The sequence below is a fragment of the Oncorhynchus gorbuscha genome, linkage group LG04 (assembly GCF_021184085.1).
Source record: "Oncorhynchus gorbuscha isolate QuinsamMale2020 ecotype Even-year linkage group LG04, OgorEven_v1.0, whole genome shotgun sequence".
Classification (NCBI taxonomy): domain Eukaryota; kingdom Metazoa; phylum Chordata; class Actinopteri; order Salmoniformes; family Salmonidae; genus Oncorhynchus; species Oncorhynchus gorbuscha.
The window spans coordinates 23640144-23664222 of NC_060176.1; the positions used below are offsets into that span (position 1 = coordinate 23640144).

The window sequence follows — 24079 nt, forward strand, 5'->3', positions numbered from 1 at the left end:
TCTGAGTGGACTGTCTCCATTCCTGGGGGACAACGATGCAGAGACTATGAACAACATCCTTCACGCCAACTGGGATTTTGATTCAGAGGCATTTGAGAATGTCACAGAGGAAGCTAAGGACTTTGTTACCAGACTGCTGATTCCAACTAAATGGTATGTATTACAGACTACTGATTCCAACTAAATGGTATGTATACTACATCTTCGTTACAATTCATGTTCTATTCATCGAAACTCAGCAAAAAAATAAACGTCCTCTCACTGTCAACTGTGTTTATTTTCAGCAAACTTAACGTGTGTAAATATTTGTATGAACATCAGATTCAACAACTGAGACTAAAACTGATCAAGTTCCACAGACATGTGTACTAACAGAAATTGAATAATGTGTCCCTGAACAAAGGGGGGTCAAAAGTAACAGTCAGTATCTGGTGTGGCCACCAGCTGCATTAAGTACTGCAGTGCATCTCCTCCTCGTGGACTGCACCAGATTTGCCAGTTCTTGCTGTGAGATGTTACCCCACTTCCACCAAGGCACCTGCAAGTTCCGGGACTTTTTCGGGGGGAGTGGCCCTAGCCCTCACCCTCTGATCCAACAGGTCCCAGATGTGCTCAATGGGATTGAGATCTGGGCTCTTCGCTGGCCATGGCAGAACACTGACATTCCTGTCAGAACGAGCAGTATGGCTGGTGGCATTGTAAAGGAGCTGGAGGGTCATGTCAGGATGAGCCTGCAGGAAGAGTACCACATGAGGGGGGAGGATGTCATCCCTGTAATCCACAGCGTTAAGATTGCCTGCAATGACAACAAGCTCAGTCCGATGATGCTGTGACACACCGCCCCAGACCATGACGGATCCTCCTCCTACAAATCGATCCCGCTCCAGAGTACAGGCTTCGATGTAACGCTCATTCCTTTGACGACAAATGCAAATCCGAACATCACCCTTTGTGAGACAAAAACTCTAAAATAAATAAATAATGAATGACCATTCCACAGGTGCATGTTCATTAATTGTTTATGGTTCATTGAACAAGCATGGTAAACAGTGTTTAAACCCTTTACAATGAAGATCTGTGAAGTTATTTGGATTTTTACTAATTATCTTTGAAAGACAGGGTCCTGAAAAAGAGACGTTTATTTTTTTATTTTATTTCACCTTTATTTAACCAGGTAGGCTAGTTGAGAACAAGTTCTCATTTACAACTGCGACCTGGCCAAGATAAAGCATAGCCGTGTGAACAGACAACAACACAGAATTACACATGGAGTAAACAATTAACAAGTCAATAACACAGTAGAAAAAAAGAGTCTCTATACATTGTGTGCAAAAGGCATGAGGGGGTAGGCGAATAATTACAATTTTGCAGATTAACACTGGAGTGATAAATGATCAGATGGTCATGTACAGGTAGAGATACTGGTGTGCAAAAGAGCAGAAAAGTAAATAAATATAAACAATATGGGGATGAGGTAGGTAAATTGGGTGGGCTATTTGCCGATAGACTATGTACAGCTGCAGCGATCAGTTAGCTGCTCAGATAGCAGATGTTTGAAGTTGGTGCTAGTTTATATTGTTTTCCCCACTCAATCATGGCTGTAGCACCATCTCATTTAGTAAAATGAAAAGGCCTATTGTTTATGTAAGGCAGGAATATTCCAACTGAATGCACCTCATTGCCACTGAATCACAATCGGACTGTTGATGGTTCATTTTGCCATTTGTCTAAATGGGTTATTTGAATATGTGCCATGAAATCTAAATGAGTTGAATAAACAGAAGGTCAATAGAAAGTAGCACATTTGAGTCACATTTAAATGCAAACCACACTGCCAGGGCCTGAGTGAGTTGTGTGTATGCTTCCACACTGGGCTGTTCACTGAGTGATCAGCTGGCCGGAAACAACGACAGCCCGGATTGCAGATGGCAACAGCCTCCTTGTTGTTCTTTCTGTGCTGTGTCACCGTTAATGATCTGGTCATTGCTAAATCGGGGCACTTAGTCGTGTGTTATTTCGCCCCAACACCCACTTTCAGCCATGGTGGGTTCATCATTAGCCTCCCTATGTAGGCTACTTTTCTTTCCAGGGAATGGGTACCTCCCTGCTGTTAGCAGCAGCTATTTCATGATAGGCTACCAGCATTAGATGAGGCATGGGTTAGAGAATGTTTCCACCCCATAATGGCAGCGGCATTGAAAACTCTTGTTTATAAACAGAAAGGATTAATGCGGTTTAGAAAGTTATATCACATCGTGTGAAATTAGTCAACCAATTCTCTTGATGAATGTCCATTTTGTACGTAGACCTATGTGTACTGATACTCCTATCCTGGGTCTGTATTGTAGCAGTCGACTCAGTGCAACTGGCTGCATGAAGCATGCCTGGCTGAACAATCTGGAGGATAAAGCCAAATTGCACCAGGTTCGGCTCAAGTCCCAAGTCAAGCTCCAGCGCTACCTGGCCGCTCACAAACAGTGGAAGGTGAGGACTGAAGCCTGTTACACATGTTGCCATCATAGGTCTACACCTTTCATCTGTGTTACAGTGAATTGTCTGAATAATATATATATATTTTTTGGGGGGGGATCTAAATTTAATTCTACTTCCTTGCAGAAACACTTCTATGTGGTTGCTGCAGCCAACAGGCTGAAGAGGTTTCGCCAGAATCATCCCATAAACACTGTATAGCAGTGAGAAGACTGTCAAAGACTGAGTAGTTGTACCTCCATGGCAGGCATTCCTGCCATTTATGCTAGTTGGACTTGAGGCAACAGTGTGATCGGCAACAGTGTCTGGCATTGGTATGCAAATTGCAATGGACATTGAAGTGTACTGTAGTATTCTAATCACTTTTTATACTGTACAGTGCACAACTTTGTGCGGTCTTCCTGTTTAGTGCCTACTAAATTACCCTGGGCTCAGTGCGCTTCAAGCAGGTAGCCTACTACTTACTTCGGTGTAATTGTTTATTTAATGACAACTCTTACTGACATACGTTTGAACTGCATTGCTGAATGTACATCACGTTGAAATCACAAATCACATTATTCACAAGGCTTTCATTTTGGGTTTATTTAATATGGTAAGTGAATCTTTACAAATCACACAGATGACCTTGTCTTGTCAATCTTTCCTTCTATGAAGGCTTTGAATGGGCTACTTGCTTGCATGCTACCCAACCTGACTGACAGTAGTGTTCCCATATAGCATTATTTTGTGACAGTGTCCCCACCTCCACTTGAACTCACCAAGAATAACTCAATGACTATAAATGTTAATTCATTAAAATAAGTGAAGCTACAAATGGCCAGACTTATACTATTGTCGATAGTCTGGCACAGTGGAATTGCCTTAACACCCATAAACACAAATGCTTCCAATGGTTTTTCCACCATTCATTTTTTCACATTGTGAATTAAAAAAAATGTAACTAGGCAAGTCAGTTAACAAATTCTTATTTCCATTGACGGCCAAACCCTAACCCGGATGATGCCTTGCAAATTATGCACCGCCCTATGGGACTCCCAATCACGGACAGTTGTGATACAGCCTGAAATCAAACCAGGGTCTGTAGTGACGCCTCTAGCACTGAGATGCAGTGCTTTAGACCGCTGAGCCACTTGAATGACAACTCTAATTAAATTGTGTGTTAGATGTAGGCTTTCCTTGGCGTGACGTTTTGATAGCTGTGTAATTCTCACAGAGGGGAATCATCAATATAGTCGCCGCAATTTACTCATTCGCAATGCTAAATATTGATGAGCGATGTGTGGTTATCAAAACGTAGGAAGTAGTTCTAAAATCCCAGATGGAAAAATGAATGGTGAAAAAAAAACTATTAGAACCATTTCCAACTCATACTGTGGTCTGTCTAAATAAAAACAGTTGCTAATGCCAACTGGTAAGACTGTCTTATCGTCCACCATAAATTGTTAACGCCAAAACGCCACAGAATGTTAATCTTAACTGTACAAATCCAACACATTGACCAGCACAGCAGAATTCTCTTAAAGTAAGTCTCATACACTGCCACTGAGGGGCAGAAAAGGCAAAGTACTGTATGGAATACAAACACATCATGCTTGCTTACAAGGGTAAGGCTTATAGCATAAAACAAGCATGGTTGAAACAATAAACAATGATAAAAAACAAAACAAATAAAAACACCTTTCAGGTAACTTTCTCCAAAAGCTGAAGTAAGCGCATATGTGCTTCATTACTAGACGTGTACCTGCTCATTAAGAGTTCACATGCAAAGAAAACAAGAGCTCCAGCCTCACTACTCAGCACTGTAGACAGCATTTTCACTGATCACAAGCCCGAGGTTGTGAAAACATTTCCACTTTATGGCTGAGCTGACAATCAAATGAACTTTTATGTATTGGCTTTAAGTGCATTTTCCAAGATTCTTCGGCTTCCACTCTTTGTAATCCTGTGTAGCGCACTCCTCAGAGTCCTCTTTCTGCTGCTTTTGAGACGTCGGCCTTGATAGACAGCACAAAATATTCCCCCCCAACACCGTTTTAACATAATCAGGAATTTGGTATGGTTATTATTTGGTCACACTTACCTTCCTCCTTGTTCTATATTTTCTATGAGTGTTCGTCTTTTCTGTGCCATTTTAACTAGATTCTTCAGTGGAGTGGCTTCTTCTATTGGGGAAAAGAAAAATCAAGAGATACTTAAAGATCATAGCTACGACATTCTGAGATTGATTGTAATAGGCATGTTGTATGCCGTGATCGGAACATCCCTGATTGGGAGACCAACTCACTGAAGTTGTCAGTCCTAAAATAGAACATCCACTCTCTCCCACCAGGCAGTAACCACGACAACAATGAAAGAGAGGAATGACCTACATTCTCTTTTCACCCAGGAAAGTAAAAACCTACACACCAAGGGCAAAAGTACAAATAGCCACTATGAAAAATGGCACAATATTTCAAACCCCAGCTTTTGGAAGCGTATGTCACAAAAAAAAGAAGGTATTGTTAGTCAACAGAACGTTATTGCTCGGAAGTACATTTTTAAATCCAAAGGCCCTCCCTGGGCTTTCACCCATTTCCCACCATATGGTGGTCAAACCCCTTTATCATTTGACAGCAGACTTACTGCAGATGTCCTGTCCCAGTTTCTGGAACTGGGTGCACAGCCTGTCAAAGATTCCCTTTTTAGCACCAGATGATGCTAACAGCTTCCTATCCACTTTGATCTTCAAGCATCTGGAGAGATGTTCATGGGGATAGTGATTAGGTTTCATTAACCATCAGGTTGAATGGTTTATGGATAAACAGTAACAGAAATCCTGTAACACTCACTCGCATGCAGCGTTCAAAGCAGCTGTAGTGAAGAGTGGTTTTGACAGGTCCACATCTTTTTTTACGGAGCAGCAGGAAGGCTTGCTTCATACCTGAAACAAACATGGATTCATCTTATTAAATTAACATATTTACATTGACAAATGTATGATATTCAGGACGGTACCTTGTTCAGGAGAGAAGACTTGCTGAAAATAGTAGTAGACAAAATATTTGAAGATGAGTTGTGTGTTGGCCAGAGTAGGCTACTCTCCAAGTTCTCACCGAGACTTGGGTGGCTACTTCGATTGCATCCATGCACCCAAACTGAACAGTAAGGTCTCCGACTTCTAGGTAAGCATGCATTCAATCTCAGGCCTTCAGATTGCTTTGATACTGCTTCTTGTTCAACCCGGATCATTTGAAGTCATATTCCTGAGGAATAGCACAAAAACAGTATTCATAGGGCACGTTACCTGAGCAACACCAGGGCATTTGGTTATTTGATTAACAGGTGAGATGCCTTGTCATCAAAGCTAATGCAAAACAAAAATACGTACTTTGTCCAGAGGTAACTTCATTGATGTTGCTACCAGTTCTAGGCAAATTACTGCTTTACTCGTACCCGTCGTAATTCCGAGTCCTGTACATTTAACCAGGATAACCGCACGTACTCATCTGCTTGGCTGTAATGTAGATGCAGAGTTTAGGAAACTATATCAAGAAGTTTATCAAGCAGCTGAATAATAACAACTGTTGGCAAGCAGGTTAGTTAGCTACTTAAAGTCAATGGTACATGTTGATTGAAATATGATCCTGTCTCAAGTATACTAGCAAGCTAATATGATCGTTTTACAGACTCACTGTGAAACTCGTGAGATAAATGAGGTTATACCCATTTTAGATGCAAGTTTAGTAAACATTTAACTTTCAATTTCCGGTAACTAACTAATGTTCGTGACTGCCATCGAGAGAGTAAAAAGCAAACTTCTCCAGTCGAGTATTCGCACAAAAACATGCCTTTCGCGTCAAAATTGGCAGACACCACCACGCCTACCAGCCATCGACGTCTGTTTGCGTACTTGTTGCTGAAAATAACAACAGTATATTTATTAACGAAAGGAATTCAGCATCAAATGTTCTACTCATAATATATTTGTCTATATCACATTGTAGTAATTGGATCTCCGTCTAAATATTTGCGCTAACACTCCTGCAGACAGTAATTTAGCCAATGGGAGACGTATTCCCACACTTTGTTTTCGGCTCAGCCAATGCGGGCGATTCTGTGGAAAAGGAAGCGGGGTCTTCACTAGTTATTAAAGGCACAAAGTCATAAACCCCGCCCATGTATACAATTTATCTTCTTAAAATCTGAGTATAAACCTAATCCTAACCTCAACCACAGTCTATGCCTAATCCTATCCTTAAATTAAGGCATAAAAGCAAAAAGTTGTTTTCATACATTTTTACGACATAGTCTATTTTGACTTTGTGGCTGTGGTAACTTGTGGAAACCGGGTAGCTGGTGGATTGGTAGCAGTCACATGACTGGGAGACGATTTCAGGGTTAGCTACCAGTTTGCTGATACAAACTTGATAATCATGGTAAGTGAAAAGGCACAAATAGCTACACTTTATACTTGTGATTATTATCCATCCAATCCTCCTATGTGAGTCATTACTTTTCAGTATTGTTTTTTTGTTATTGCTGTATGGCTGAGACTCGAAAACAGACTCAAATTGTGGGTGGTGCTAGTTAGCTACGGCCTAGTTAAAAGCCAGATGGCTACATGCTAGCTAGTAGCTGGCCAAGGCTGTAGACTAACTGTCAACATATTTCATTTTTTGAAGAATCGACCCGATTCATTGATGTCTAGCATCTCTTATGGTCGATTAGTTTCATCTCTTACTTTTAAGACACGAACTTCACCAAGTCAAAGGAGTGCAGTTTGTTAGCTAGTATTTTCATGAAATGTCTAGACGCGTTAGCCAGTTAGCTAACTAACGTAGCTAGTACAGATCAATGAGAATATCGATTTAAGTTAGCATATGTAACTAACTAGCTAAACTCGATTGGTTATCCGTTACAGAGAGGTCCAAATATACAAACCTGGCCACCACAACTGACGTTAGCTATCTAGTTCAATAACAAAGGTTAGCCAACAGATGTCAGTCATTGATCATTCATTCTGGTGATGCTAGAAATGAACATGGTTCGTGTGAACACAGTGCATACGAATCAGTAGCGAACCATTTGATGATAGTCTGGTGACTGGGTAGGTATAATTTGTGGAACGTTCCAACAGGAATCTGTTCCAAGAACGTCATAACAAGGTTGCCAACAAACAAAGCATACAACGTTGTAGGGAGTGGGCTATTTAATGACGTTTTTCGCAGCTAATTAGCTAGGTGAACTGATCATGCTACTTTGTATGCGTTTGTTTGTTTGCAAACCATGTACTTTCCAAAGTTTTTGGAACAGATTCCTGTTGGAACGTTCCACAAATTACACCCACCCTCTAATCTTAGGCCATCCAGAGGGCTGACATTAGAATAACTATGAATTAGCTAACTCGATGTTTATGTTGGCCAGTACAGTACCACCAATCATTGAATTATTTTCCTGTGGGCATAGCCAGTTTACTGAGCATCAATGTCATGTCTCGGCTCCCTGTAACTGTAAACCACTATAGCTGTAATGGTGGATGGAGTATGTCAGAGTAACATGCATGGCATTCCTCTGAGCTTCTGTGTGCTGTCTTTCAGCCTACCACACAGCAGTCACCCCAGGATGAGCAGGAAAAGCTACTTGATGAAGCTGTGCAGGCTGTCAAGGTCCAGTCATTTCAGATGAAGCGTTGCCTGGTAAGATCGACCTATTTCCTCCTTTGTGGGTCCGTTTGATTTCCTTCTCTTTTCTGTTAACAATATAGCAAATATGTATCGTGTTCTCTGACCCTCATCAGTGTATGAGAGAGACAGTGTTTCCAAGCTGCAAGTTACATTACAGCATATTTTGGAGCAGTGTATCAGATATTAAACGAACTGTACTGTATACTCATTGACTTGTTACTTGACTTGTTTTATTGACACTTCCATCTGTAGGACAAGAACAAGCTGATGGATGCATTGAAACATGCATCTAACATGCTGGGCGAACTCAGGACCTCCATGTTATCGCCAAAGAGCTACTACGAACTCTGTATCCTTTACCTGCTGCAACCTATGGATCTCTGGTCTAGACATAGAAACAAAAATGCACTCCTCATTCTCAAGATCATTTGACTGTTCTAGGCAAGTCTATGTTTGTTGTTGTTTACAATTGTGCTATGAGTCCCTAATTCTGAGTGCAGACATGGCCATCTCTGACGAGCTCCACTACCTGGAGGTGTACCTGACAGATGAGTTTGCCAAGGGCAGGAAGGTGGCTGACCTCTATGAGCTGGTTCAATATGCAGGGAACATCATCCCCAGACTGTGAGTACTCAAGCATTCTTATGATCATTTCAGATAGTGAATAAGTGTAAGCTGCACATGTTCTCTTGGACTAGCCTACTTGTACATGTGACAACAATGCCCTCCTTTAGGCAGTGCGAATCAGATGAAGGAGCTTGTCCCTAGAGGAATAGGAAACAGAACAAGTAATGACCCCCCTCCCCTCCTCTCTTCCAGTTACCTGCTGATCACTGTGGGGGTGGTGTATGTTCGCTCCTTCCCTCAGTCGCGCAAGGACATCCTGAAGGACCTGGTGGAGATGTGTCGTGGGGTGCAGCACCCGCTGAGAGGCCTGTTCCTCAGAAACTACCTGCTGCAGTGCACCCGCAACATCTTGCCTGACGATGGGGAGCAGTTAGAGTAAGAACAAAGGGAGAGTCTCAATTGCATATTCCTTGCATCCTCTTGCCTTGCCACCTTCATGAAACCCTTTGGAGGAGAAGGTCAGAGGGGAGGAACCTTTGGTTTTCTCATCCAATGGTTTTTGAGAAGGAGGTGAGGAAAAAGAGTACGCAATTCAGATTTTCTCCTCACGGGGCTCCCCTCCTGAGCTGCCCCTCACTCATTCTCATCGGCCGATTCCCACTCGCAATCCAGGCCTCACAGTGTATTTATCAGACCTTCTCATTACGTTGTGTCCGTCCTCTGATTGAAAGAGATTTGAGCTCGTTGTTTAGCAATCATCCCAGAAGGTTTAAATGTGACCTTAGAGTTATTGATTTAATGAAAAGGCTTATTTACTTCCTCTTGATATATCATGCTCCAGTTAACGAGGCAGAACTTTTGGTCCTTGTCTCTGTCTTTCCAGGGGGGAGGATGCGATGACGGGAGACATTAACGACTCCATTGACTTTGTGTTGCTGAATTTTGCTGAGATGAATAAGCTGTGGGTGCGCATGCAGCACCAGGGCCACAGCCGAGACAGGGAGAAGAGGGAGAAGGAGAGGCAAGAGCTGCGCATCCTGGTCGGGACCAACCTGGTTCGACTCAGCCAGCTGGAGGGGGTCAACGTGGAAAAGTATAAACAGGTTTGTGTTTACGTCTGCCTATATATGTATCAATGTCTAGAGCTGCATATTTGCATGTACTAGAAGTAAAATGGAACACTTGACATTAAATCTGAATGCTAATGTGTGATTCATCTGAAACTGACTTGAAGACTGTAGTTAATATGAATCAGTATGCTTTTTTTGTGCCACTTTTCAGATATTGGCTTGCAAATTAATTAATGTACTTGAATTGAGAGAATCCTGCCATGCAGGGGAGCATAGGAACACATCATGTACTGTTCTAGAATACAGAGCACCTATAGAATTATGTAGGGTTTAGCCTTTGTCGTTTGTCTATCTGAGGGCGTGGAGACGAGGGAAGATGATCCTTGTCAAGCTCCGAGAGAGGTTCTTAACCCTGAGCACCTCTTGATGTTTTATTTCTGCTATTATATCTACTTTACCTTTATAAATTATGATTGGCAAAGAGGGAAGCAGCATTGGATAAAATATTACATTGAATATGTATTACAACGTGCAGAAAATAAACAAATACTTAAGTCCCTTATATCTAGAGAGGATGCCCATTGTGTTACATTGTATTTGGGTTATTTCTCTCCCCAGATTGTGCTGTCCGGTGTCCTAGAACAGGTGGTAAACTGCAGAGATTCCCTGGCTCAAGAATATCTCATGGAGTGCATCATTCAGGTAAATAGCGTTTCCAGTTTGTCATTGCGTCAAGGTCTGTAGTAGGAAATGCATACGCATGAACTATTACTGATTCATCACATAGACTGGTCAAATGGAGTCACCCTGCCCTGCTGTCTATGGCCTGGCTCTCCTCTTCTATAACAGGTTTTCCCTGATGAGTTCCACCTTCAGACACTGAACCTATTCCTTCGTTCCTGTGCCGACCTGCATCAGCACGTCAATGTCAAAAACATCATCATCGCTCTCATTGACAGGTGATGTAAACTCGGCTACATATGATTTCAGTTCAATCAGTACACAACACACAGGATTGCAATTTTCCCTGGTATTGTATTGAAACACACTGACGTGATTTATCTTCTCTGTGTTAGACTGGCTTTGTTTGCTCACCGAGAAGATGGACCTGGAATCCCTGCTGAAATCAAACTGTTTGATATTTTCTCCCAACAAGTAGCCACAGTTATACAGGTAAGTGATGGAGAAAGGCTTTCTTCTTTTATTTTCTTATTTTTCTTTCTCCCCTGCAGATATCAATATCTCTCGCTCAAAATACAAATTCAGGCACAAAATCGAGATCTAGTTTTCCTCTCATTGACTCAATCTCATGACCTTGATGGATGTTTAAGTAATTCAACTGAGTATATGTTATTACATATTTTGTATTTCATGTTTTCCCTCCAGTCCCGCCAGGACATGCCTTCGGAGGATGTGGTCTCACTACAGGTGTCCCTCATCAACCTGGCAATGAAGTGCTACCCTGACCGGGTGGACTATGTGGACAAGGTGTTGGAGAGCACAGTGGAGATCTTCAATAAGCTCAACCTGGAGCAGTAAGAGCACTACCATGTCCCTGTCTCAGTGTTACATAGTTGATCATCTGGATAGTTCTGCTTCTCCTTTGTTTGGTAGAGGAATTAATCGGGCCAAAGATATACATTAATGGAAATTAAAATGAAATGACATTAGCAGGGGTTGCGTAACACAGACAAAATTATAAAAGACATAAGAAATATCTTGCTGCGTTTTATAAACGCAGATCTAAAATACTTCTTATTGTAATGTCAGCTCTTCCTCAGACTCATTTTGTAAGTTAGTTGCACTTTTCCACTGAGTATTCATGAATGGGCATTCTGCAGACAGGGCTCTGACTGATGTGTAGCTACAGTTAAAATCGGAAGTTTACTTGAACTTTGAGTCATTGAAACTCGTTTTTCAACCACCCCACAAATTTCTCGTTAACAGACTAGTTTTGGCAAGTCGGTTGGGACATCTACTTTGTGCATGACACAAGTAATTTTTCCAACAATTGTTTAAAGACAGATTATTTCACTTATAATTCACTGTATCGCAATTCCAGTGGGTCAGAATTTTACATACACTAATTTGACTGTGCCTTTAATCAGCTTGGAAAATTCCAGAAAATGGTGTCATGACTTTAGAAGCTTCTGATAGGCTAATTGACATCATTTCAGTCAATTGGAGGTGTACCTGTGTGGATGTATTTCAAGGCCTACCTTCAAACTCAGTGCCTCTTTGCTTGACAATCATGGGAACATTTTAAAAAATCAGCCAAGACCTCCGAAAGATAATTGTAGACCTCCAGTAGTCTGGCTCATCCTTGCGAGCAATTTCCAAACACCTGAAGGTACCACGTTCATCTGTACAAACAATAGCACGCACGTATGAACACCATGGGACCACGCAGCCGTCATACCGCTCAGGAAGGAGACGCGTTCTGTCTCCTAGAGTTGAATGTACTTTGACTTGCACTTTTCGCACCAATCACAGAACAACAGCAAATGACTTTGTGAAGATGTTGGAGTGAACAGGTACACAAGTATCTATATCCACAGTAAAGCAAGGAAGGAGCCACTGCTCCAAAACTGCCATAATAAAGCCACACTATGGTTTGCAACTGCACATGGGGACAAAGATTGTACCTTTTGGAGAAATGTCCTCTGGTCTGATGAAACAAAAATAGAACTGTTTGGCCATAATGTCCATCGTTATGTTTGGAGGGAAAAGGGGGAGGCCTGCAAGCCGAAGAACACCATCCCAACCGTGAAACACAAGGGTGGCAGCATCATGTTGTGGGGGTGCTTTGCTGCAGGATGGACTGGTGCACTTCACAAAATAGATGGCATCATGAGGAGGGAGAATTATGTGGACGTATTGAAGCAACATCTCAAGGAATCAGTCAGAAGTGAAAGCTTGGCCACTATAGGGTCTTCCAAATAGATAATGACCCTACGCATCCTTCCAAAATGGTAACAAAATGGTTTGAGGACAACAAAGTCAAGATATTGGTGTTGCCGTCACAAAGCCCTGACCTTAGTCCTATAGAAAATGTGTGGGCAGAACTGAAAAAGCGTGTGCGTGCAAGGAGGCCTACATACCTGACTCAGTTACACCCAACTTTTTGTGGAAAGCTTGTGGAAGGCTACCCGAAACGCTTTACTCAAGTTAAACAATTTAAAGGCAATGCTACCAAATACTAATTGACTGTATGTAAACTTCTGACCCACTTGGAATGTGATGAAAGAAATCAAATCTGGAAAAAATAATTGTCACACCTTTTTAAATTTTGTATAAAAAAATTGCCCCTTTTTTCTCCCCAATTTCGTGGTATTCAATTGGTAGTTACAGTCTTGTCTCATTACTGCAACTCCCGTACGGACTCTGGAGAGGCGAAGGTCGAGAGCTGTGCGTCCTCCAAACACAACCCAACCCCAAGCCGTACTGCTTCTTGACACAATGCCCACTTAACCCGGAAGCCAGCACACCTGGCAATCGTGTCAGCGTGCATGCGCCCAACCCGCCACAGGAGTTGCTAGAGCACGATGAGACATGAACATCCCTGCCGGCCAAACCCTCCCCTAACCTGGACGACGCTGGACCAATTGTGCGCCACCCCATGAGTCTCCAGGTCGCGGCCGTCTGCGACAGAGCCTGGACTCGAACCAGGATTTCTAATGGCACAGCTGCACTGCAATACAGTACTGTAGACCACTGCACCACTTGGGCGGCCCCATATAACACTATTTGACGCGTTAAATAAGATTTTAATTTGACATGTCAAATAACACAATTCTATTATAGAATGTTTGTGCTGAATTTGCACGTGCAAGCGAAGTGCCACCACTACTATCAGTAGCACTGTCAAATCTGTACAAAAAGGTTTGCAAACACTGGCCACAAACTGTGTTTACAATATGGCGTTGGTGAATATATATATATATATATATATATTTTTTTTTTTTTTGTCATCAAAGTCTGGAATTCTCTGGATTTATGGTGCGAACCAGGGGAAAATAAACACACAGCCACGCCATTGAATATCAGGCTAGTGGTTGCTTTGCAATGCTTGCAGTTAGCCACTGATTCCTTACAAACCACTCATTGTTGAATTTGCAATTTCCAACTTCTGTAATCTTTATGGCCGAGCACTGATAAATTATAGATGAAATGTATCTGAATTATTTATCTTCATATGACAAGGATAAAAAATGATTTGCCAGTAGATTGTCAACTTGATTCATAATGACTGCTAGCAAAGACTGAAGTAAGATGTTGACATGATCAGTCCAATCAAGGCTACAGTGCGTATAACGTCATTGACGTCATTTTATTTGTGGCCGATGACCTTGAGCCTTCTTGGAAGGGCACTTGTAATATAACTCTACGGCAGGACCCAAAGGTCTGAAATCTTGGATGTCTACCCTTACTAAGGACTTATGTAGTGTCCCCGTGAGTGACAGAACACAGAGCCAATCACGGCGCAATGCTCCTATTTTCTGCTGGCTTGCCCCACCACCACAGAAAGCACTGAGCTAAGCTGAAACACCTGCATTTTGGAGCTGCCTCACTCAAGAAAACAAAACAGGACCATGTTTGTATGTTCTTTTATTAACTCAATTATATATATATGTATTAATGCCAAAATAACATGCGAAACAGGTAAGAAAATAAATATTTATATACCTGCCACCGATCTTGCATTAAGAGCTTGCTGAACAAACAACCGCTAGTAGAAAAATGGTAGTAAAACCTAATTCTTCAGCAAAGTGCTAGAGTAGGCTACAGTGCTTTGTTCAGCCATACTTGAGACTGAAAGGTTTTACAAATCTCAAAAGAAAGTCAGTTGCAGAGTACATTTTCCCATCAAACAGTAATGAATTTTTAAAAAGAAATAAAGTTTATCATCCCCATCTATGATCTCAAATCTCTGTAAGAAGTTGTATGTTATTTCTTAATGTAATTCCCTTTTTTCTTTAGACAATATATATATATATATATATATATATATATATATTATATATATATATATATATATATCAGCCATGTGATGTTTGGAAGTTATTATATTTCCCAATTTTCATAAATAGCTGACAAAGGAAACTGCTATAGCTACTTCTTCAGTATTTTCATTCTCAACGCCATTGTCTCCCCCCCTTTCGAAGCATTGCAACCAGTAGCGCGGTCTCGAAAGAGTTGACTAGGCTGCTGAAGATCCCAGTGGACACCTACAACAACATTCTGACCGTTCTGCAACTCAAGCATTTCCCACCACTCTTCGAGTACTTTGATTATGAGTCCCGCAAAAGCATGAGCTGTTATGTTCTGAGCAACACTCTGGACTACAACACCACCATTATATCCCAGGAGCAGGTCAGTACACACACACACCGACACACACACACACACACACGCCAACGCACACATACAGTACCAGTCAAACGTTTGGACACACCTACTCATTCCAGGGTTTTTCTTTACTTTTTACTATTTTTGTACATTGTAGAATAATCAAGACATCAACTATGAAATAACACATGTAGTAATGAAAAAAGTGTAAAACAAATCAAAATATATTTTTTTATTTGAGATTCTTCAAAGTTGTCACCCTTTGCCTTGATGACAGCTTTGCACAATCTTGGCATTCTCTCAACCAGCTTCATGAGGAATGTTTTTCCAGCAGTCCAACAAGGAGTTCCCACTTATGCTGAGCACTTGATGGCTGCTTTTCCTTCTCTCTGCAGTCCAACTCATCCCAAACCATCTTAATTGGGTTGAGGTCAGGTGATTGTGGAGGACGGGTCATCTGATGCGGCACCCCATCACTCTCCTTCTTGATCAAATAGTCCATACACCACCTGGAGGTGTGTGTTGGGTCATTGTCCTGTTGAAAAACAAATGATGGTCCCACTTTGCAGACAGAGTTCAGTGTGTCAAATCGGAGGGCATGCTGTCCGGTCCTCTGGCAGTCTCTATGGGGGTGCCACAGGGTTCAATTCTCGGGCCGACTCTTTTCTCTGTGTATATCAATGATGTTGCTCTTGCTGCGGGCGATTCCCTGATCCACCTCTACGCAGACGACACCATTCTATATACTTTCAGCCCGTCATTGGACACTGTGCTATCTAACCTCCAAACGAGCTTCAATGCCATACAGCACTCCTTCCGTGGCCTCCAACTGCTCTTAAATGCGAGTAAAACCAAATGCATGCTTTTCAACCGATCGCTGCCTGCACCCGCATGCCCGACTAGCATCACCACCCTGGATGGTTCCGACCTTGAATATGTGGACATCTATAAGTACCTAGGTGTCTGGCTAGACTGCAAACTCTCCTTCCAGACCCACATCAAACATCTCCAATCGAAAATCAAATCAAGAGTCGGCTTTCTATTCCGCAACAAAGCCTCCTTCACTCACGCTGCCAAGCTTACCCTAGTTAAACTGACTATCCTACCGATCCTCGACTTCGGCGATGTCATCTACAAAATGGCTTCCAACACTCTACTCAGCAAACTGGATGCAGTCTATCACAGTGCCATCTGTTTTGTCACTAAAGCACCTTATACCACCCACCACTGCGACTTGTATGCTCTAGTCGGCTGGCCCTCACTACATATTCGTCGCCAGACCCACTGGCTCCAGGTCATCTACAAGTCCATGCTAGGTAAAGCTCCGCCTTATCTCAGTTCACTGGTCACGATGGCAACACCCATCCGTAGCACGCGCTCCAGCAGGTGTATCTCACTGATCATCCCTAAAGCCAACACATCATTTGGCCGCCTTTCGTTCCAGTACTCTGCTGCCTGTGACTGGAACGAATTGCAAAAATCGCTGAAGTTGGAGACTTTTATCTCCCTCACCAACTTCAAACATCAGCTATCCGAGCAGCTAACCGATCGCTGCAGCTGTACATAGTCTATAGGAAAATAGCCCACCCATTTTCACCTACCTCATTCCCATACTGTTTTTTATACTGTTTTTATTTATTTATTTTTCTGCTCTTTTGCACACCAATATCTCTACCTGTACATGACCTGATCATTTATCACTCCAGTGTTAATCTGCAAAACTGTATTATTCGCCTACCTCCTCATGCCTTTTGCACACATTGTATATAGACTGCCCATTTTTTTTTTCTACTGTGTTATTGACTTGTTAATTGTTTATTCCATGTGTAACTCTGTGTTGTCTGTTCACACTGCTATGCTTTTATCTTGGCCAGGTCGCAGTTGCAAATGAGAACTTGTTCTCAACTAGCCTACCTGGTTAAATAAAGGTGAAATAAAAAAATAAAAATAAGTGCAAACCAGATGGGATGGCGTATCACTGCAGAATTCTGTGGTAGCCATGCTGGTGAAGTGTGCCTTGAATTCTAAATAAATCACTTGACAGTATGACCAGCAAAGCAGCATCACACCACCACCTCCATGCTTCATGGTGAGAGCCACACATGCAAAGATCATCCGTTCACCTACTCTGCGTCTCACAAAAACATGGCGGTTGGAACCAAAAATCTCAAATTTGGACTCATCAGACCAAAGACAGATTTCCACCTGTCTAATATCCATTACTTGTGTTTCTTGGCCCAAGTGTAAGTCTCTTCTTCTTAGCACTCAGCAGTTCGACCATGAGGCCTGTTTCACGCAGTCTCCTCTGAACGGTTGATGTTGAGATGTCTGTTACTTGAACCCTGTGAATCATTTATTTGGGCTGCAAATTTTCAGATTGACTGACCTTCACATCTTAAAGTAATGATGGACTGTAATTTCTCTTTGCTGATTTGAGCTGTTTTTGCCATAATATGGACTTGGTCTTTTACCAAATCGGGCTATCTGCTGTATACCACCCATACCTTGTCACAACACTACTGATTGGCTCAAATGCATTAAGAAGGAAAGAAATTCCACAAATTAACGTTTAACAAGGCACACCTGTTAATTGAAATGCAATCCAAGTAAGAACCTCATGAAGCTGGTTGAGTGCCAAGAGTGTGCAAAGCTGTCATCAAGACAAAGGGTGGCTACTTTGAAGGATCTCATCTAAATATATTTTTTATTTGTTTAACACTTTCTTTGTCGCTACATGATTCCATATGTGTTATTTCATAGTTTTGATGTCTTCACTATTATTCTACAATGTAGGAAATAGTACAAATAAAGAAAAACCCTTGAATGAGTAGGTGTGTCCAAACTTTTGACGGGTATTGTACACACACACGTACTTATATTTTTGCACATTGAGCTGTGTTCTTTCTCATAAGTGTTTTCTTGTTGTTGGCCTCTTTTCACCTTACTTTTTTTAGGTAAGCATGAACAAAAGGCTCTTTGTATTGTATACTTCCATGCAGTCTGGCTACTTATTTTCATCAATTCTCTTCTTCAAGATGTTGGCTGTTAAAGTCATAATAACCTTTTCTAACTTTTCAATTTGGAAAAGGTCAATGTGAACAATGATTCAGAGCACCAGCCTTTTCTAAGAGCGCTCTTAGTGGGACTCCAGGAGATCATTGATTTCCCAGTAATGCCATAAGAGGCCTTTTTAAAAGCCTTTCCCCCTGACTTATAACTATCTTCACCCATACCTTTTTGGCCACGATATAACTTCAACTCCATTACAATATACTTGCAGTCTGTCGAATGTTTTTTTTTTTTTTTGCCACTAATAGCTCTTTCCAGTCTGCTCAAGAACTTGTTGATGATACAGTGCTTTCAGAAAGTATTTACACTCCTTTTTACACATTTTGGTATGTTACAAAGTGGGATTTTTAATTTATTTAATGGTCCTTTTTTTGTCAACAATCCATACAATACTCTGTAATATAATTTGTAAAATTCTATGATTTTGAAATGTATATAAAATTTTAAAAAGTACACATTTCTTTATTAGATAAGTATTCAATCACCTCTGGCAGCGATTACAGCTGTGAGTGCTTTTGGGTAAGTATCTAAGAGCTTTGCATACCTGGATTGAACAATATTTGCCCATTTTATAATTCTTCAAGCTCTGTCATGTTGGTTGTTGATCATTGCTAGACAGTCATTTTCAAGTCTTGCCATAGAGTTTCAAGCCAATTTGGCAAAACTGTAACTAGGCTACTCGGGAACATTAAATGTCTTCTTGGTAAGCAACTCCAGTGTAGATTTGGCCATGTATTTTCCGTTATTTTCCTGCTTAAAGGTGAATTTTTCTTCCAGTGTCTGTTGAAAAGCAGACAAACAGATTTTCCTCTAGGATTTGCCTGTGCTTGGCTCTATTGTTTATTTTTGTCCTAAAAAACTTCCTATTCCTTCCTGATGACAAGCATACCCATAACATGATGCAGCTTCCACCATGCTTGAACATGTGAAGAGAGGTACTCAGTAATGTGTTGTGTTGGATTTGCCCCCAAACACAACGCTTTATATTCAGGACCAAAAGTGCATTTCTTTGCCACATTTTTAGCAGGATTATACTTTAGTGCCTTATTACAAACAGGATGCATGTTTTGGAATATTTGTATTCTGTACAGGCTTCCTTCTTTTCACTCTGTCAGTTAGGTTAGTATTCTGGAGTAACTACAATGTTGTTGATCCATTCTCAGCTTTCTCTTATCACAGCCATTAAACTGTAACTGTTTTAAGGTCACCATTGGTCTCATTGTGAAATCCCTGAGCGGTTTCCTTCCTTTCCGGCAACTGAGTTAGGAAGGATGCCTGTATCCGTGTAGCGACTGAGTGTATCAATACACCCAATCTAAATATAATTGATAACTTCACTATGCTCAAAAGGATATACAGTGTCTGCTTTAAAAAAAAAAGTCCATGGAACTTATGTCACTTGTTAAGCACAGTTTTCCTCCTGTACTAATTCAGTCTTGACATAACAAATGAGTTGAATACTTTTCATTTTTTATTATTTTTATTTAAAGACAAAAGTACCCTTTTTACATTGTGTCACTGGCCTACACACAATACCACACAATCTCAATTTGATCCATTTTTATTTCAGTCTGTAACAACAATATGTGGAAAAAGTCCAGGCGTGTGAATACTTTCTGAAAGCACTGTAAATATCTCACTGCTGAAGCACTGCTTTCTCTCTCCCTCCAGGTGGATGCCATCCTGTCCCTGGTGTCGACACTGATCCAGGACCAGCCAGACCAGCCCGCTGAGGACCCAGACCCAGAGGACTTTGCCGAGGAGCAGAGCCTTGTGGGTCGCTTCATTCATCTGCTGCTTTCCGATGACCCCGACCAACAGTATCTGGTAAGCTTTGCTTCCCATACAGTTGAATTCCGTCACAGTATCAATGTGTTTTCAGGAGATGTGTTTCATGGCATATGTTAATGGAGGGCTCCGTCATGTTCTTCAGATCCTGAATACAGCCAGGAAGCACTTTGGTGCTGGGGGGAACCAGAGGATTCGCTACACTCTTCCACCGCTGGTGTTTGCTGCCTATCAGCTGGCCTTCCGCTACAAAGAGAACTCTTCATCAGTACGTCACGTAACCCTTACCCTAACTGTTCTGAACAAAAATATAAACCCAACGTGTAAAGTGTTGGTCCCATTTTTCATGAGCTGAAATGGAAGATCCCAGAAATGTTCCATACACACAAGTGTACAAGTCTCTCAAGTGTTGTGCACAAATTTGTTTACGTCCCTGTTAGTGAGCATTTCTCCTTTGCCAAAATAATCCATCCACCTGACAGGTGTGAGATGTAAAGAAGTTGATTAAACAGCATGAGCATTACACAGGAGCACCTTGTGCTGGGGGAAATGAAAGGTCACTCTAAAATGTGCAGTTTTGTCACACAATGCCATAGATGTTTAGAGGGAGTGTGCAATTGGCATGCTGACTGCAGGAATGTCCAACAGAGCTGTTGCCAGATAATTGAATGTTAATGTCTCTACTATAAGATGCCTCCAACGTTGTTTTCGAGAATTTGGCAGTACATCCAACCGGCTTCACAACCGCAGACCACGTGTTACCATGCCAGCCCAGGACCTCCACACCTTGCTTTTTCACCTGTGGGATCGTCAGGGAGGGGAGATGCTGAGGAGTATTTCTGTCTGTAATAAAGCCTTTTTGTGGGGAAAAACTCATTCTGATTGGCTGGGCCTGGCTCCCCAGTGGGTGGACCTGGCTCCCAAGTGGGTGGGCCTATGCCCTCCCAGGCCTAACAATGGATGTGCCCCCTGCCCAGTCATGTGAAATCCATCGATTAGGGCATCATTTATTTATTTAAGTTGACTGATTTCCTTCTATGAACTGTAACTCAGTAAAATCTTTGTAATTGTTGCATTTATATTTTTGTTCAGTATACATAGTTTTTTTTAAACGAAGTTATGAACAGGATGATTTATGATAAACAGGAAGGTGGATTTGAACTGTTTCCTCTTTGTTGAACACGTCCCACAGGATGATAAATGGGAGAAGAAGTGCCAGAAGATCTTCTCGTTTGCCCACCAAACCATCAGTGCTCTGATCAAGGCTGAGCTGGCTGAGCTGCCCCTCAGACTCTTCCTACAGGGGGCGCTGGCCGCAGGAGAGATTGGCTTTGAGAACCACGAGACTGTGGCCTACGAGTTTATGTCACAGGTACAAGGGACAAAATGTTGAGTGTTAAATATTGGAGGAAGGAGGTCACTGCCCCTCTTCGCCTTAGGTTTACTTGTGCCCTGTGTTGGCAGCATTGATCCACTGAGTCCACAGTCAGGATTTTTTCTATATCTGTTTTCTCTGTGAATCATAACATACGACTGCCCCCCCCCCAGGCCTTCTCCCTGTATGAGGATGAGATCAGCGACTCCAAGGCTCAACTAGCAGCTATCACGCTGATCATCGGCACGTTTGAGAGAACAAAATGCTTCAGCGAGGAGAACCACGAGCCTCTGAGGACACAGTGTGCGCTCGCTGCCTCCAAACTGCTCAAGAAGCCAGACCAGTGTCGTGCCGTCAGCATCTGTGCACACCTCTTCTGGTCCGGACGCAACACTGAAAAGAATGGAGAGGAGGTGGGGGTTGTGATCACAAGGAGGATAAATATATAATTGTTGTGTAAAATACAGTGCCTTTCTAAAGATGATGGTGTCACCATAGTAACAGACATGCAGTAACAGTCTAGTAACCAAGTATTGAGATTGATTGCCTTGCTTTGTCTTCTGCTCTGATGAGATGTAAAAAAGAAATCCCCATATGACAAGCAGGGTGGTAATTGTAAGGTTCCTTGCGCATAATGACACATAATCAGAGTATTGAAGCGTGGGAAATGCAGTAAGAGGTTCTCTTTGTTCTATATATTAAGAGTTTCAACTTCCTCTTCATCACAGGTGGCGTGTGTGTGTGTGTGAATGCGTGGTAAAAGAGTTTTACACCACCGTCTTTGTCCTCAGATTCTTGACGGGAAAAGGGTGATGGAGTGCTTAAAGAAGGCCCTGAAAATCGCCAACCAGTGCATGGACCCGTCATTGCAAGTGCAGCTCTTCATTGAGATCCTGAACAGATATGTCTGTTTCTACGAAAGAGAGAATGATGCGGTATGTGCACATTTCTTCCCTTTTGTCCTCCTCGTCTATACTACCACTCATTCCTGACATGCTTTTTAAGAACCAGGCTTGCATTATGAAAGCCTGACGTCTTTTCAACGCACTTCAAGTGCAGACGGTCACATTGAGCTGCCTGGAGTGACGCCATCCAATCTCCCGTGTTCTCTGAGTTTATTGGAACAGTGTTGGGACTTGCTAGGACACCAAGGGGACGCCCACTCTTTGGTGGTTATTTACCAGCGCAGCAAGGAGGGAAGGACAGGAGGCTACAGCTCACCCACCCACTCTCCACAGACAGATACCCCATCTGCCTCAGTTGGGGTGTCTTACAGGGTGTTTATCTTAACAGCTAGAGAGGGTACTAGGCCTCCGGGGACTGAGAACAGGGGCTCCATAGTCAGAACAATTTGAGACACTGATGACATTTTTTTCCCCCTAAATCATTATATAACTTTTGTCTTATAACTTGAGTATATTTCTGCATATCTACAGTAGGTAATACATACTTTTTCTCTCACTAATTTCAACTTATTTGAAATTCTTATTTGAAATCATGAGCTGTCTTGATCTCCTGTAGGTGACGGTCCAGGTTCTGAACCAGCTGATCCAGAAGATCCGAGAGGACCTGCCAAACCTGGAGGCCAGCGAGGAGACTGAGCAGATCAACAAACACTTCCACAACACACTGGAGCACCTGCGTCTGCAGAGAGAGTCGCCGGAGGCCGAGGGGCCTGCTTATGAGGGCCTGGTGCTGTAGGGCTCGCTACACTTATAAATATCTATATATATATATATATATATTTACACACATGTACACTCACACCAGGGTATTCCATCCATTGGGAAAAATGCCAACCCCACCAACAACACCTGCCTTCCATCTCTCTATTTCTTTCTCTTTCTATCCTTTTCTCCTCTCTCTATTTCCTTCTATCATCCCCTTTTATTTCATGTTACCATTTTTAGCATAAGGTGTTGCTTTTGAGAATACATGGTGTACAGGCTGCGGGTTGCCTTGCACTTCCTGTGTGCTGTCATTCCATCATATTTGACCATTTCTGTTGTCCGTCGTCACCCTCAGAAGGCGAAGATCTAGCCAGTGGCAGTTCATGTTTAAACTTTGTACCCTACTCATCTCCTCTGTCTGTATGTCATCATGATTTCATGGTCATGCAAAAGAAAGAAATTGCCTGCTTTTATGTCTCGTCATTACTAGGTCGTACTGGGGGAGAGTTATCCCATTGACCTAACGCTGTGACCCAACAACCCCTTCTCCTCCATGGACTAACACCTGGGCAGTCGGCTGTAGATTTTCCTTTGCCCTCCTCTCGCTCTCTCCTCAACTGCTTCACTCATTTAGCTTGAGCTTATTTTTTCTGGTTGCGGCCTTACTTCTATGGTTGACAGCCATTTGTAGAGAGTTAAGCGGCGTGTGTTGGTGCATGCTTTTACATAGACCTGCTCTGGATATCTCAATGAGTGGTAGGAGGAACTGATGTGTATGATACCCCTTTGTCACTGGCGCTACTAAAGTGGCAGCTAACCTTAATTTCTTAGATGTCCACATTGATTAAAAGATCTCTGCTGGGGTTGGGTTCTATTCATCTCGTTGTATTCTGGATTCTGAACCCTATCTATTGTATGAGCTACTTGTAAATCAGCAAAAACAGAATAAATATCATGTCGTTTGCACAAATAAACAAATTGATATTAACCCTACATGCCTATAACTTGGTGTCCGTCTTCTGTTATGCTGCAGGT

At 42.1% G+C, this 24079-nt stretch overlaps 2 protein-coding genes and 1 long non-coding RNA gene across 8 annotated transcripts in view; 2 read left to right on the plus strand and 1 right to left on the minus strand.

Annotated features, from left to right (window-relative positions):
• LOC124033863 (myosin light chain kinase 3-like) overlaps positions 1-3857 on the plus strand; it is a 33494-nt gene extending 29637 nt beyond the window's left edge. For both annotated transcript variants that reach the window (XM_046346235.1, XM_046346234.1), the window contains exons 11-13: positions 1-153; positions 2349-2484; positions 2617-3857. In XM_046346235.1, coding sequence (XP_046202191.1) covers positions 1-153; positions 2349-2484; positions 2617-2691 — 364 coding nt within the window. In that variant the 3' untranslated portion in view covers positions 2692-3857. The remainder of the gene's footprint in view (positions 154-2348; positions 2485-2616) is intronic.
• On the minus strand, positions 3051-6557 carry LOC124033865. Of its 3 annotated transcripts, XR_006838465.1 has the most exons (6): positions 6165-6555; positions 5861-5986; positions 5586-5735; positions 5322-5413; positions 5116-5225; positions 3051-4655 (listed from the first exon to the last, which is right to left on the minus strand). It is a non-coding gene; the product is annotated as an uncharacterized LOC124033865 (long non-coding RNA). The 3 variants fall into 3 exon arrangements; XR_006838466.1 differs by having other exon boundaries at positions 5488-5735; positions 5861-6557; XR_006838464.1 differs by having other exon boundaries at positions 5861-6554.
• A 152-nt stretch (positions 6558-6709) lies between these two features.
• Positions 6710-24037, plus strand: LOC124033866 (vacuolar protein sorting-associated protein 35). 3 transcript variants are annotated; one of them, XM_046346236.1, is made up of 17 exons: positions 6710-6908; positions 8070-8168; positions 8409-8505; positions 8657-8780; positions 8976-9158; positions 9607-9826; positions 10412-10495; positions 10643-10752; positions 10870-10966; positions 11180-11328; positions 14959-15166; positions 19883-20038; positions 20145-20267; positions 21192-21371; positions 21548-21787; positions 22166-22309; positions 22896-24037. In XM_046346236.1, exons 1-17 carry the CDS (start codon positions 6906-6908, stop codon positions 23073-23075), a joined length of 2397 nt encoding a protein of 798 aa, XP_046202192.1. In that variant the 5' UTR covers positions 6710-6905; the 3' UTR covers positions 23076-24037. The 3 variants fall into 3 exon arrangements, with proteins under 3 accessions (XP_046202192.1, XP_046202194.1, XP_046202195.1); XM_046346238.1 differs by having other exon boundaries at positions 8082-8168; XM_046346239.1 differs by having other exon boundaries at positions 8085-8168.
• The last annotated feature ends 42 nt before the right edge of the window (positions 24038-24079 follow it).